Genomic DNA, 15,571 nt, shown 5'->3' with positions numbered 1-15,571 from the left:
GGTTCATCTAGCTGTTTATAACACTAGATGTTATCCATCTATCTATCTATCTATCTATCTATCTATCTATCTATCATGCACAGCGCTGGCTAATGGCTGCTTTGATGTTTATGTTTAGTATGCACATGACTGGCTCCTGTCATTAGACTGACGCTCAATCCATCACTGCCCATCACTCTACTTTTTTTTTTTTTTTGGCTTGTTAAGAGAATGGATTGGGAATTCTCTTGCACTTGTCAGGAAATGCATCAGACTTTATTGCAGCCTGGCCTCATGTAGTAAGGGCTCATCTGTTTCCCATTTCTTTGTTGCATGCTTCACACCGCAATAGTGCTCCAAATATCAGCAGGGACAGCAGCCGTAAAGAGAGGCCGAACGTCTGTAACGTTCAAAACGTTTCTCTCGACAGAACAAGAACAGAAATAAATCAATGTGTTCACTAGGCCATCAAACTAATGTTGTGTTTCAGTAATCGCCTGAACGTGTGAGCCACTGCTTAAGCTCGTCTCTGTGTGGAACATATATATACCTTAGAATGCAAAAGGAACACGGAAAGAGGGAAGGACCGCAGCCCTGTGAATGTCACTTACAGTAAAATTGTGTAGACTCACCACTTTATAATTTCCACTGTCACGGGGAATCATTGCAGCCCCGTAGAGCCAGGAGAGCCGTGTCACAGAAGCCAATAATTGGAAAATCACAGCCCGTGCTCCAAATGATCCCCAATTCACCAAGGTAATTTTGCTATGTCTGAACACTGGTTACCCCAGCTTCTGAAATAGGTACCTGTTATAACATCCAAAACAACAGGGGAGAAAATCACTCATTTTCACAGTGTAAGGAAGCTTCTCTGTTCTGAGACGCAAGTGGCAAACTGCAGGGCTGCAAATAAATGAATTATCTAACACAAAATGTGATTAGGGTCATTCTATAGTGCCATTTAAGGAATACGTCACAGCATACATTCGATTCATATCCACTTTCTAAACAATAGATCAGCAATCATCTAACAAAAACTGTAACAGCCTAATTTGACCTACAGCACAAACAGTAATGCAGTAACAGAAGTAAGGCTCCTCTGTTCTGTACACAACATACTGATGTATTATACCAAGAAAATATTCATTCCAGTGCAATTAGAATGCAATTAGAATTTGACCCACAATATTTGTTTTGTGTGTTGGTGTTTTTGTTTTGCTATTTTCTGTGCAGTGTGTGTACAGGCTTCAAGTTCCACTTACGCTACTTATTGGTCCATTTAATTAAACGAGCTATGTTTGTGTCTTTACTTCTAATCTTGAAACATTAAAAACACATAATTCTTACATTTAAGGATATTATTTTTTACTGCCATATTTTTAACCATCATACTGTTATTTCGTCTTTAGATTAGTGTATTTATGATCAGGCAGCATCTGATTTTGCATTTCATTTTTGCAGTCTAGATTTTTACTAAGCTATCTATGTCTATGTTTTTATACCTGTAAATAATTAATTCTCGCATTTACCGCCGTTTTCTTTATGCCATTGCAATATTTTAAGAGTGCTATTTTTTAAACCCGGTTTATTTGCAGGGGGCATCAAATTTTATGTTTCAGTTCATCAGCGCGTAGTCTTTTGCTCAGGTAAAACGGGCTAAATTACTGAAATTGCGAAGATTAATTTAAGTTAAAGTTCACCTACTTGCTCTTTTGAAGCGCAGTCTTCCTCTGTGAAAGGAACGTGCTCGTTTATTTTGCGCATTTGTGCGCATTTCTAACGCAGAATGACGCTACTGGGTGTTAGCCTTTGACCTCTTCGCGTCTGTGGAGGTTCAACCAATCGTTTTGCTCGTTGTTGAAAGGTGCTCAAATTTCTCGGAGGGTCTTCTCGCCAACATGGTGAGTGCTGTTGTTATGAAAAAAATGTTATTTACAGTAGCGTAAAATGCAATACAATCGACAAGAGTTCAAATGTGAACATTTTACCGCATGTTGAAAAGCCGCCACGTTGCCTCCGCTATTGAAAATCAGCGTTGCACGTCTAAGACCACGGGTTAGCATGTCCGGCTAGCAAGGGGCTAAGATAGCGGCATAAACTCGTTATGGTAGAGACTATGTCCCGGAGTTGATATCTCGTTTTATGAATTTCCAATAATGATAAATCCTGTGCCAGTTGCCTTGTTAATGCGCGTATTGACACTCGCAGCGTAAGACAAAAAAATATAAAACGTGGCTACCGAAGAAGCTGAACTCTCACGTTTGCATTAAACTAGTCTTTACCAGGGTTTAGACGGAGCCTGGAGTCATTCATTACGAACGGTGGCAGATGCCTTCCTAGTTAGCATAGCTCCGGCTCATAGGTAAACTTTATAATAACGTCTGTTAGTTGTGAATGAGAACTATACCGATAAAATGTTCAAAAATAATAATGGCAAATAAAACAAACAGGCCATTGTTTTAGACACAACCAGCAGTGTTGCCCGCGTGAAGTTAGAAATGTGGTGTTTGGTTTGCTAACGTCTGAATCCCACAAACCCAAATGAGTATTTAAGAAATGTGAGTTAAACTAATAAAATATCTTCACAGGGATTGTTCAGACATGGGGGGTAAGGGCAGTCTGACTGATTACATTACACAAATGGCGTTTAGCTTAAGATAAAACCAGTTTATAAGTTAGACTTGAATTAAATACTTTCACTTCGACAATGTAACACATTTGGATATGGTAATTTAACTACAATATTGACAGGTTTAATTTGTGCAATTTGTTAACTAAACTTTAATTTCATTTAACGTAGTGCATTTGAACGAAGGGTTGCATTGATTTTTACTGGTTGTTCATGATGTTGAATTTAACTTGAATCAGAACCAGGAAAAAAATAAATATATATGTGTGTGTGTGTATGTATATGTACATGTATATGTATGTATCCCCGGACGCAATTAGGTGTGCAGTAAAGTTTTTTTCATTGTCTGGTGTGTCTAAAATTTCAAACACTCTCCATTTCATCTATGTGGTGGAATATCTGCATGTGCGCTATGTATGTGAGATGTATACTTTAGTTTATTGCTCTCATTATTAGTATCTACACCAACATGATTTAGGTTGGGCAAAACACAATAAAACTATTGTTATACAAAGAACATTACTAACTCTAATAATGTAAGAGAACTAAATGCCCACATGTTAAAAAGGTCATGTTTTGAAAAACCACAACAGTAGCCATCTTGTGAAGCACACCGCTAAAAAACACTTTTACACCACCGGCTATTCACTAACTTCTTGTGGTGTTTCTTATTCATGACAGTCTTCATCGGAGGCTAATAATGGCCCGAGCCAAGCGCCACCTTATCCAGGTGTACCGCCCTCAGGGATACCTCCCCCGTTTGTAAGTCAGCGATGTGTACGCAAATTAGCTTTGCACTTCCAGTCGTACACAGAGTTGAACTAAAAGTAGTCAATTTTAAAGGTCTTCATCATAGTTTCATTATAATTTCTTACTCCTCTATCTCTGTCTTCCTTTGCTTAGATGGGACCACCAGGAATACCGCCTCACTTCCCTCCCATGGGAATACCCCCTATGGGACAGCGACCCCCAAGTATGACACCTATGCCACCTGGTATAATTCCCCCTGGCATAATGCCACCAATGGGGGCACCACCAATGGGACAGGTGAGCCTCATAGAGTGTTCTCTTGTTTTTTTCTCTATCATGTTTCATCTTCTGTTTTATTTGTAGTTACTGAGGTCTTTTGTTTTACCTTTGCTGATAAGTACAGTGATGTCCGAGATAGCATTAACCACTTTAGTAAAACTTCAGATGTGCTCACTCAGATTATTAGTTTCTGTGTAAAGATGCCTATTGGAATTACAGGTTTATTTCATATTACCATAAAATAAAGTGGCAGCTAAAACCATCAACTTGTTTGCAACCTGCTTGTTCATCTTAGGCCCAGAAATATTTGGACAGTGACAGTTTTGGCTCTGTATGCCACCACGTTCGATTTGAAATATAACAACTGAGATGCAACGAAAGAGCAGACTTTTAGGTTTGATCAAACAATTAAGTGTTTAAACAAAAATATCCTATGAAACATCAAGGAATTAGCAACCATTCTTATACAAAGTCTCCTCATTTCAGGGTCTCAAAAGTAATTGGACAAGTTATCATTACCATGGATAAAATGTTAGTTTTTTAAGTATTGTTGAGAATCCTTCGCAGGTGATGACTGCCTGAAGTCTGGAACCCATGGACATCACCAAACACTGGGTTTCCTCATTTGTGATGCTTTTCCAGGTCTTTACTTCAACTGTCTTCAGTTGTTGCTTGTTTGTGGGTCTTCCTGTCTTAAGTTTTGTCGTAAGCAGGTTAATTGTATGCTCGATTCTCTTGAGATGTGGAGACTGACTCGGAAATTGCAGAATATTCCACTTCTTAGCCATAAAAAACCCTGGATTGCTTTTACAATATGTTTTTGGTGATTGTCCGTTGGTACTGTGAAATACTGTCCAATAAACGCTGTTGCATTCAGTTGAATAGCAAATATATCCCTATACACTTCAGAATTCATCTGGTTGCGTCTGTCTTCTGTCACATCATCAATAAACACTAGTGACCAGTACCACTGGAAGCCCTGCATGCCCATGCATCACACTGCCACCACTATATTTTGCAGAAGATGTGGTGTGTTTTGGATCATCAGCCGTTCCAAGCCTTCTGTATATTTTCTTCTTCCCATCATTCTCGTACAGGTTGATCTTGACCAGACCTGGGTTGGTGGCTTTTGATGTTTTTGACAAAGTCTAATTTGGCCTTTCTGTTTTTGGTTAATGGTTTGCACCTTGTGGTGAACCCTCTGCATTTACTTACTGTTTATTGTAGACTTAGATACTGATACACCTACTTACTCAAGAATGTTCCTTACCTGGTTGGATGTTGTAAAGGGTTTTTCTTCACCATGGAAAGGATCCTGCAGTCATCCACCATTGTTGTCTTCCATAGACGTCCAGGCCTTTTTGAGTTTCCAAGCTCTTTTTTTTCTCAGAATGTATCAAACGGATGATTTGGCGTAAAGTTCATCTCTTTCACTTCCATTGAGATCTCCTTTGCATGTTGTGTGATCACCGCTTCCAAATGCAAATGTCACACCTGGCATCCACTCCAGGATTATCGAGGGAGTAGCCCATGCAGCCCATCAAATAGCTTTAGAGCCAAGTCTCCAATTACTTTTTGTCCCTTGAAAAACAGGTAGCTACATATTAAAGAGCTTTAAAACCCTTCCTCCAATTTGGATGTAAATACCCTGAAATTACAGCTGAGACAGTTTGCACTTTATTGATTATATAACTGTATCTTTAGCATGTTTTGATATACAGCTAATATAACGAAACCTGAATAAGACATAGTGGTCTACGCGTCATTCTGTAATTATGCCACTAAATTGCTAGATGGCAGGTAGTCCACTCTGTTTAGTTTCTCTGTGTAATTTGAACAAAGGATTTGAGCTTTTCATGTTGGAGTTGAAGTTAATACATATCAAACACTTGTTGAATTTTCTGTGCTTGTCTGGTCACCAAGTGTTTTGAATCAGGAAGGTTATTTCAGACCAATCACAGTTGTTTCAGTCTGGTTTGCTGTGGCATGTAATTATGTTTCTGGGTGCTTGTCAAGCAATGTCATAGGCTATGTTTTATGGCAGAGATCTGGTGCAAAGCAGTACATCTGGCTTTATGTCCTGCATTGGACATTGAGGAATTTGTTTATCACTTCTCTGTAGACGATAATATAATCCACTGTGAAAAATATCAACTGAACAAAAAGATGTTGACTATTGTGACATAAAGGAACCAGGGGTTTAAAAGTCTTCTGTTGGTTGACATTTGCAAAATAAATCCTTTTTTGACATCATTCTCAAATTGATTTATGTATTAAGCAAAAGTGGGTCACGTTTAGCAGGCATATGTGATCCCATCATGCATAAATAGGTGTGAACTTAGGCTGTTTGATCAAGGTGCCAGCAACATGAGTCTGCAGAGGTTTGTGAGGGGATGCAGTTTGGTGCGTTGCTGCTACACAGATCACAAGTTACAGCGTCACGCCATTAAATAAGCACAGCACACTCAGCTTGGGTCTCACCTTTTCACCCCGGTTGCAAGCTGCCTTCTACAGAGACACCATCACCCCGTCTCACACTGTGTCTTAATTCAGCGTCCACTAGGTAGTATGGAAATGCCATATGAATATTTCATGATGCCTCTTTTATTAGATGCCAGGCATGATGCCACCTATGATGCCAGGGATGATGATGCCCCCTCGCATGCCAGCTGCGGCTGTACAGCCAACGGGACCGGTAACTCACTGCTTTCTTATCAGGGCTCTGCTTCACACTCCTCAAAAATACACTGAAACCTGTGAAATGCTAAATGAAGCATCTGCACAGCAAGTAACACTTCTGTTAGTTATGAATTAATGTCAGTCCATTAAAAAAAAAAAGTACATTTCTATCCACAGGTTATATAAAAAAATATATATATGGCACATTTTCATGAATGCCGACAGTAGTGACTCACTATATATTGAAAAAGCACGTGAGCCACTTGCTCTTGAACTTTTGTAAATTCTTCTTTTAACTGACTGTTAAGCAGCGTATGCAAATTACTAGAATGATATACTGCGTTATTGTGACAACACCCAGATGGATTTAGAGCTCATCAATGCACGCTTATACAACACAAGTCTATTTTTTACATCTCTGGCATGTGTAGCTGTGTATTAATTAGGAAGGCTTAGTCGGTTACTGACAGTTGTGTGTAATGATTCCCATTCTGTGGTAGAGCTGTACTGATGTTAACTTTCAGTTTTGAGAGTGTTTATTGTGGGAAATAAGGCACTAATAAAATTGTCTTTTCCACAGCCTGGCGTGGATACCGCAGGTAATAGCCTCAATTTGTCACTTGACTAATTTTTATGCTTATTTTGTGTTCATTAGAAGTACAGGATTAACTGATTCATTATTATTCTTTTAAATCCATGGCAGCTGCTGCACCTGGAACATCTGTAAGTACGACAGAGATTTCTTTATGTGCTGTAATTGCAAGTTTTGCCCTATTTTTGGTTATTGTCATTACCTGTTTCTCAGTAGCTTCAGTTTGTCAGTGTTTCATTAGTTGTCTTCTCCCTGCAGAGCACCACAAATGGATCCCCACAGGAAGAACAGACAAAGAAGGTTTGTGCACATTTAAAATGGGAAGACTGATGTGAAAGACTTGATAATATTAACAAGAAAAAGTGAAAGCATTTCGGATACAACAAAAGTGAAGTGGTTTAACACAGAAACAGCTGATGTGTCTGTTGTTTTTTGTCATAGAAGTCCCTGTGGACCGAACACAAGTCACTGGATGGGAAGACCTATTATTACAATACAGAAACCAAGCAATCCACATGGGAGAAACCGGATGAACTCAAATCTCCTGCAGAGGTACAAACCTTTATCACTTGTGTAACATTTGCTTGTAAAGTGACTGCAAGTCACCTTTTTTTATATATATTATATTATTATATTATTTATGTATAAAATATGCCGTGATCCCCCCCAATATTACTTAATTAAAATTGTACATAATTGAACTAAATATATCCAGAATTATTTTTCATTTACAGTGATTTTTAAGAATATTAAGTTAGCATGTAATCCATACCATAAAATAATATGTATGCAAATGTATTTGCATGTACATGATATATGATATGATATTGGAAACATCATTTTGTTCATTACCATTTTGTCGATTTTTAGCAAATGCTGTCTAAATGCCCTTGGAAGGAGTACAAGTCAGACACAGGAAAGCCGTATTACTACAACTCTCAGACGAAGGAGTCGAGATGGACTAAACCCAAAGAACTGGAGGATCTGGAAGGTAAAGAGCTGCCGCTTGTCAAGCCTGTTGTGAGAAAGTCAGGGATGCTCCATACTGTGCCGTGCTGTACTCCATGAATGGGGCTTTAACAGCGTGATAAATGGCAGACTGCTGGCTTGTTCAATGAATGCCTCAATGCATTTTGGGGCTTTGAAAAATCACGGCGTTCGAGCACAAAAACCTCAGTTCGGCTCTATGCGGTAGCTAATACATCTAATAAACAGGAATAAAGTAGATTTATTTCTGCCCTGGTCTCTTAGCTGCATTATGCTTCAAAATTAATTGTAATTTTTTTGTTTTCTGTATTTCAGCTATGATCAAAGCAGAGGAGAATGGGTAAGAACCTTCTGTTTACCTTCTGTTGCTATTCACAGCTCTACTATGTATTATTAACGAATACAGTAGTTATGAAAGATTACTTTCCTTCGTTGTTCGTGTGATCAAATGACGCGGCTTTATCTGCATCGACTAATTTCAGAACGGCAGACACAGCTGCCCCTGGAACGACCGTAGCTCCTGCGGTGCAAGTGGATAATATAGCCACTATGGCGACCGTAATGGAAGTGGAAACTGCAACACCAGTCTCAGAGGAACACCCATCCCAGGCGGCCGTGCATCACACAGCTGAAGTGAAGACCGCAGATGCACCTGTGGCCTCCACCGAGAACTCTGCCACAACAGAGGCCACGGCCAGGTAAACAATCACAGCACGTTCACAGACTGTCTAGGCATCTCCAAGCACACCTGTTACTGTGCTCCATGTTCGTGAAAGGACTAACGGAAGAAATCATGGTGTGACTTGTGCTGGTTGTTGCACCACTATGAGTCTGAATGTCCAATCCTCGGATATACACCGCATAATAAAGCTAAAACCACTGGGGCCACACTCACATTGAGTTAATGTTCACAGAACATAATTTATTTGCAGACAAGAATGTCTATTTTAGTGGGTTTTTTTAAAAAATTTGTTTTAGTATAGGTCATTGAATATGATAAATGTTGAATTTCTAGGATGCTTCGTGCTGAAAAAGCTGTGAGTTAATCTAAAAACACAATTACTTTGCTTTCAGTGTTGAGGTCGTGAAGGAAGAAAGGCCAGAGCTTCAGAAGAAAACTTACAAATGGAACACAAAAGAAGAGGCCAAGCAGGCTTTCAAAGAGCTGCTGAAGGAGAAGGTGAGTCAAGGGCAATAGCATGTAGATGAACTAGAGGTGTATTATGTACGGAAGAGGCTGAACTGTCTCTGAAGGACAATACTGAATAGTCATGGTGCTTAACATTTAACAGGTCAAATGCAAGAACCCAAATCTGCTTGTTTCAGTGTGCTGGCCTCCCCAGATATTAAATATTAATTATGTTTAGTTGTGACCAGCACCTGCACTAATGTAATAGATTCTGTGACTTGGTTGGTGAATAGGATTTAAAAAAAAAAAAAAACTATACCTAATTTTCAATTTGCACAGCCCATAGCAATCAATTAAAAACTATAAGATGTGTTGTTTAAGGATACTTTCACCATCTCAGTCCCTCGTGAGTTTATCGTCACATCCTTCGCATTCTGATCTAATCCCCATCCCTCCTCCCGAGCCCCTGGGAGGCCTGTTAAGCCTCACCTCCTGTTGCTGTGGATGTGTCGTGCGTTTCGGTCGCAAGGCTGAATGATGCTATATTTAGGCGTTTTTTAATTTTGTGCACAAAACTCTCCTCTGAGATTGCTTGCCATTTCCTGCAAGATCTTAATGGCTCTGTCTTTATGATTAGCTTCATTGGATCAAACGCACGGCGCTGGCTGGGATTAAGACAGTGAGAGAAAGTGGCATGCCTCAGTGAGTTAGAATAACTGTGACAACTGACAAGTCAGAGGCACGCTGTGGAAACAGTTCATAATGGATAAAGGAGTCGCTCCTTGGGAGAGCCGAGTGGCAGAAAGGGCGCTTACATAAGTCTTCAGTGGCACTTTTTGAATTATTGCCACTCCACACCCTTTAACCCCATCTATTGGTAATTTAGAAAATATCTTGACTAGGAACCAAAGCAGTGAAGCTCATTATATATATAACTCCTGCTTTAAGTGACAATAAGACGCTTTCTATGACCTGGTTGTTTTGGAAATTAAACCGTTTACATGCACCATCCTGACTTTGTCTTATTCTCTGTATTTTAGGGTGTGTCCTCAAACTCCTCTTGGGAACAAGCCATGAAAATGATTATCAATGATCCTCGCTACAGGTGCAATATTCTCCAACGGTTGATTTATCCCATTTAATGCACAGTGGTAGATGAGAACAAATCCCCATCTTTGTTGACCTCAACTTTTCCACTTTTCTCTCATTAATCTAGTGCGCTTCCCAAGCTGAGTGAAAAGAAACAGGCATTCAATGCTTATAAAGTCCAAACAGAGAAGGAAGAAAAGGAAGAGGCCAGAATTAAATACAAAGAGTCCAAAGAGACTTTTCAGAGATTCCTGGAGAACCACGAGAAGATGACCTCTACCACCAGATACAAGTAAGAGCTACAGCGATCTTGCAATTAATTTGTGTTTTTCCCCTGTATTGATTTGTGGTTCTATGAATCGTCAATAATGTTATGCAGATTAGATCAATGAGAGGTCATTTGTGGCTTTCGCACGCCATCATATAGTTACAGCCCCATTAGCTCCCACTTAAACTAGTCTGATCTGTTGTCTCACTGTTATTACTGACTTTATTTTTACCATAATATATAGCATTATAAAATATATTGGGTTTTAATTTAATTCACAACTCTAACATTGTCTGTCATCCCTCTTTCCATAATTTGCAACAGATGTGTGGAAGAGTGAAGCTAGAAACTAAACAAAAAAATGTTTTAATGAATGCATACTAACCCGTTGCTTTTACCAATATACAAAGTTATTCAAAAATAGGTTGACACTTTAAATGTGTCAGTTTTTACCCGTGATGCTGCATGTGACGTCCAGTTCACCAGCACTCTTTGGTTTGGCATTTGGGTGAAAGTCACGATGACGAACAGAGGGTACAGACGATCGACTGGTGACCTTGACAACCAGCCAGCTTCAAAGTTCTGCTGGCACCGGGGCTGTAATCTGGGATGATACACAACAGGCAGTTGGAGTGTGATATCAGAGCTGTGTGGCAGTCTGTGTTGTGTGTGTGTGTGTGTGTGTGTGTGTGTGTGTGTGTGTGTGTGTGTGTGTGTGTGTGTGTGTGTGTGTGTGTGTGTGTGTGTGTGTGTCCTTTCATTTAGTACCTGATTCACTGCAGTCAAACATAGCTACTGGCTCCTCTGAGCATCACAGATTTCAAGATAAAACAAGGAAACTGACTGTCTTCAGGCCATACATGCAGCTACACTGTAGAAGTTTGTTCTTTTGTTGTTTTCCATATCGGGTTCACAAACTGTGCACGTGATGCCGTTGGTAAAGCAGTAACAGCAAATGTGTTAAAGCTAAATTTAGCCTGTGAAATGCTGCCCTCATGTGGGCTATTGTGTGAAAATACTTTAAAACGCTTGTGTGTGTGTGTTCGCATTCCAGGAAAGCCGAGCAGATGTTCAATGAGCTTGAAGTGTGGAGCTGCGTTCCTGAGAGAGACAGACTGGAGATCTATGAAGATGTGTTGTTCTACCTCGCAAAAAAGGAGAAGGTGAGACTTTGTTCTTTTTGGATGTTGGTCTTTTTGTTATCGTCATAATAAGCCAACAAATGTGCCCTGATCTCATCGTCCACACAGGAACAAGCCAAGCAGCTGAGAAAAAGAAACTGGGAAGCTCTGAAGAATATTCTGGACAACATGGCCAACGTCACATACCGCACCACCTGGTCAGAGGCCCAGCAGTACCTGCTAGACAACCCTACCTTTGCTGAGGACGAGGAGCTGCAGAGTACGAAAACAGACATTCATCTGTTTGTTTATCTGTAGTAGTTTTAAACAGATAGTAGAAGTGAGAAGAAGAAAGCGAAAGAGATGTGTTCTCCTAATTGATGGTGTTGTCATCTGTTGACAGATATGGATAAAGAAGACGCCCTTATTTGTTTTGAGGAACACATTCGAGCACTGGAGAAAGAGGAGGAGGAAGAGAAACAGAAAACTCTTCTCAGAGAAAGGAGACGGCAGCGCAAGAACAGAGAGGCCTTCCAGGTGAGGGGGGAATTAAACCACTGCTTCCTGAATGTGCTTCTCACGTCCATTCGATAATTATAGAAATACAACTCACCCGAAGCGCTCGTTATATCAGTATTCATGTGGGATATCGGTTGTCGTCATGACTCCATGTCGCTGTTTTTTGTCTCAGAAATTTCTGGACGAGCTCCACGACCACGGCCAGCTTCACTCCATGTCTGCCTGGATGGAGATGTACCCAGCCCTGAGTTCAGACATCCGCTTTGCCAACATGCTGGGCCAGCCGGGTAGGACAGCAGGGCACAGCACACATGGCTACACGTGTCTGCATAAGCTCAACACTGTGAAGCACGTGGATGTGAAAGGCAGACAGCAACACGCGACATGAACACAGAAATAAAACATGCACAGCTAAGAACCGTAAAAGCTGTATGAACCATAGTTAAGCTGGATGTGTTTTTTTTTTTTTCATACCACATTCATTTTAGATCAGATTCTTTTTATGTTCACATAATCAGTCAGCACTCAAAGGCCTGTATATGTTTTTTATTTATTTATTTATTCGTCTTTGTCGCATGCTTAATGTTGTAGTTTATTTATTTGGACCGTTGCATGGAGCGCTGCTTACTGTTTAAAGTTTAACGACGTCTGTTTCATTTTTACAGGTTCTACTCCCTTGGACCTGTTCAAATTCTACGTGGAAGACTTGAAAGCTCGCTACCATGATGAGAAAAGGATAATCAAAGATATTCTCAAGGTACGATTGTGAAAACTGCTCCCTCAAGAGGTTTGCTTTATTATATTTATCTCTTTTTGTATATTTTTTTTCTCTTTTTGCGTAAAGGACAAAGGGTTCCTGGTTGAAATCAACACCAGCTTTGATGACTTTGGATCCGTCATCAGCTCGGACAAGAGAGCCACTACACTGGATGCAGGAAACATAAAGCTGGCCTTCAACAGCGTAAGGCTACACGCATCATTGACTCTTCAGCTTTGTAGCCGATTCTGTAAAGTGTGCTGCTGAGAACTGAGCCTGAAGTGACTGGAATCAAATTTCAAATTGTTTTAAATGGACGCGAATCGGCTTCAGCTCTCCTCTGCTTCGGGGAGGGAGGGAATTGTTAACTCTCCATTGTGCAACTGTGCCGTTTTGGTTTGGCAGCTATTACGAGGAAAAACACTAAAACCCTCTGATTACTTCCTGCTCATCGTGAACCTGCAGACAAACAAATCAGAGATAGATTGGCAGGAGAACATAGAGGATTGTTTTGGCAACTAAAGAGCCTGGAGTTAGTAGAGGCTGAAAACAGCGATCACAGCTAAATGTTGGACTTACATCTTCCATATGGCCAGAGTCATGACCCTAAATTAAGGAACGTGTTGTTACATAATTACTGGATGTATAAATAAGCCTCAGTAAGCCTTATTCTTATTGTTGATTCAAGTTAAACACTTTTTTTTAACAGTTTGTTAAGCCGATTTCTCCAGGATTTGCTGTATTTTATTATACAGTGGAAATTGTCTGTTTTAAGCCCTGCTCACATTTGTTTGCTTGTTTTTTTTTAGTATATATAGACTGTATAAGACGAACTAAGTTTGTAACCTGTCTCTGAATAGTTACTGGAGAAGGCTGAAGCCAGAGAGAGGGAGCGAGAGAAGGAAGAGGCCAGGAAGATGAAAAGAAAAGAAGCAGCTTTCAAGAACATGCTGAAGCAGGCCACACCGCCACTGGAGCCGGAGGCTACATGGGAGGGAGTATGTACTTTATGCAGTTACAAATTCAAATGATTTCACAACACTATTTTTTTTTCTTTTCAGTTTTCAATGTTGTGGTGACTGTCCTTTTCACATATTTCAGGTTAGAGAGAGATTCCTAAAAGAATCGGCCTTTGAAGACGTGACTCTGGAGTCGGAGAGGAAAAGAATATTCAAAGATTTCATGCACGTTTTGGAGGTAAATCTGTCACGGTGGCTGCAATGGCTTGAATTTACCAATCTTGATGACGACAACACGTTTAACGCAATGTTTATTTATCATAACAGCATGAATGCCAGCACCACCACTCCAAGACGAAGAAGCACTCAAAGAAGTCTAAGAAACACCACAGGAAACGATCTCGCTCCCGATCAGTTAGTAGCACTCACTGTGCAAACAATGATGTGGCAATCCATGATCCATCCTCTCACATCACGCCTTTCTAATCTCTGGATTGCTCCACCTTCGTGTTCTCACAGGGCTCCGAGTCTGAGGACGAGGAATACCACAAGAAGAAAAAGAGGTCGCAGTCCAAGTCCCCCTCAGAGCGCTCATCTAGTGGAGAATCTGGTGAGAATCTGAGTGGATGGTGAATTAATCATTGTACGGAAACGGCGCAGAACTAATTACATTTTGTTTTCTGCCTGAAACCAGAGAGAAGCTATAAAAAATCCAAGAAACACAAGAAGAAGGGCAAGAAGAGACGCCACAAGTCTGTAAGTGTACAGTGAGACCTGAGAGGTTGTGTCGTTTATTCTGTGTGTAATTATGTGCTGATTGTAATTATGACCAACAGGCATCACCAGATTCTGACAGTGAGAAGAAGGGAAGAGGAGAGCGAGATGGAAAGCGTGACAAGGACGTAGAGAAGGATAAAGAGAACGACAAGTCTCGGGGAAAGTCTCGCTCCGAGTCTAAACAGAAGTCTCCTAAAAGGAAAGCAGCCAAAGAGGAGGTTTGTTATTTATTATTTTAGATAACCTGGATGTCAAATAAAAGAGTAGTTGAATGGTAAAAGTTATGTTTTTTTTAAGAAGTTTGTTTTAAAGATCACTTAAAACCACTGCTCCGTAATCCAGCACATTTTTTTTTCTCACATTGCAGTCTTTTTTTTTTGTGTTGTGTTCAGGGAGGCTGGGATACCTCAGGCAGCGAGCTGAGCGAAGGAGAGCTGGAGAAACGAAGAAGAACTTTACTGGAACAGCTGGACGCACCTTGATCAAACTTGCTCTGCTCCGCTCTTCTGTATTTGTACATTTCGATAAACATGCATTCCCTTCTAAGCTCAACTGACTGTGCTGGTCATACGGCCCACGTTGGACTGTCAGAGAACACTTTTCACTGGTATTTAATGGGAATGTGCTACACTGAGCTTAATACGAGACTAATTTGATATCGGGAAACTGATGAGCTGATGGACTGGTAAACGTTTAGTTAGCTTCAAGTATTTTCTTTAGTTGGCTGTAGTTGTATGTTTTCCATTGCCAATAATTTTTACATTCAATTAAAAGCATATCTTAACGTCACACTGATTCTCTTTTACCTGGAATAAAAAGATTTGTCCAGAACTTTCTGATTTGACTCAACTAAACTACAGGTGTATTCTCAACCGTTTTAATTGGAGCGTTTGTGGAAAGAGATTTAAGTTGGTTAAATGTAATAAAATATTGCCTCTGTGGATGATATTGTCTCAGTTTGATAAGTCAAAGGAGAAAAAAATCCATTCGTTTATAATCAAACATACATAAGACCATCTGCCTAACACTGCGTGAGTTTCCCTCCATGCGATGACGC

At 40.2% G+C, this 15,571-nt stretch overlaps 1 protein-coding gene across 1 annotated transcript; it reads left to right on the top strand.

The window, feature by feature from the left end:
* Positions 1 to 1,813: 1,813 nt before the first annotated feature.
* On the top strand, positions 1,814 to 15,460 carry prpf40a (PRP40 pre-mRNA processing factor 40 homolog A). Its single transcript, XM_047601908.1, has 27 exons — positions 1,814 to 1,880; positions 3,290 to 3,370; positions 3,512 to 3,655; positions 6,249 to 6,332; positions 6,897 to 6,915; positions 7,020 to 7,039; positions 7,167 to 7,208; positions 7,350 to 7,460; positions 7,779 to 7,899; positions 8,211 to 8,235; positions 8,378 to 8,593; positions 8,970 to 9,075; positions 10,065 to 10,129; positions 10,241 to 10,405; positions 11,436 to 11,544; positions 11,632 to 11,782; positions 11,906 to 12,039; positions 12,194 to 12,308; positions 12,687 to 12,778; positions 12,866 to 12,982; positions 13,639 to 13,776; positions 13,880 to 13,975; positions 14,065 to 14,151; positions 14,257 to 14,347; positions 14,432 to 14,493; positions 14,574 to 14,732; positions 14,907 to 15,460. Exons 1-27 carry the CDS (start codon positions 1,878 to 1,880, stop codon positions 14,994 to 14,996), a joined length of 2,643 nt encoding a protein of 880 aa, XP_047457864.1. The 5' UTR covers positions 1,814 to 1,877; the 3' UTR covers positions 14,997 to 15,460.
* The last annotated feature ends 111 nt before the right edge of the window (positions 15,461 to 15,571 follow it).

This window comes from Mugil cephalus, chromosome 12 (genome assembly GCF_022458985.1).
Source record: "Mugil cephalus isolate CIBA_MC_2020 chromosome 12, CIBA_Mcephalus_1.1, whole genome shotgun sequence".
Taxonomy (NCBI): domain Eukaryota; kingdom Metazoa; phylum Chordata; class Actinopteri; order Mugiliformes; family Mugilidae; genus Mugil; species Mugil cephalus.
This window is presented reverse-complemented; position numbering and strand designations above follow the sequence as displayed.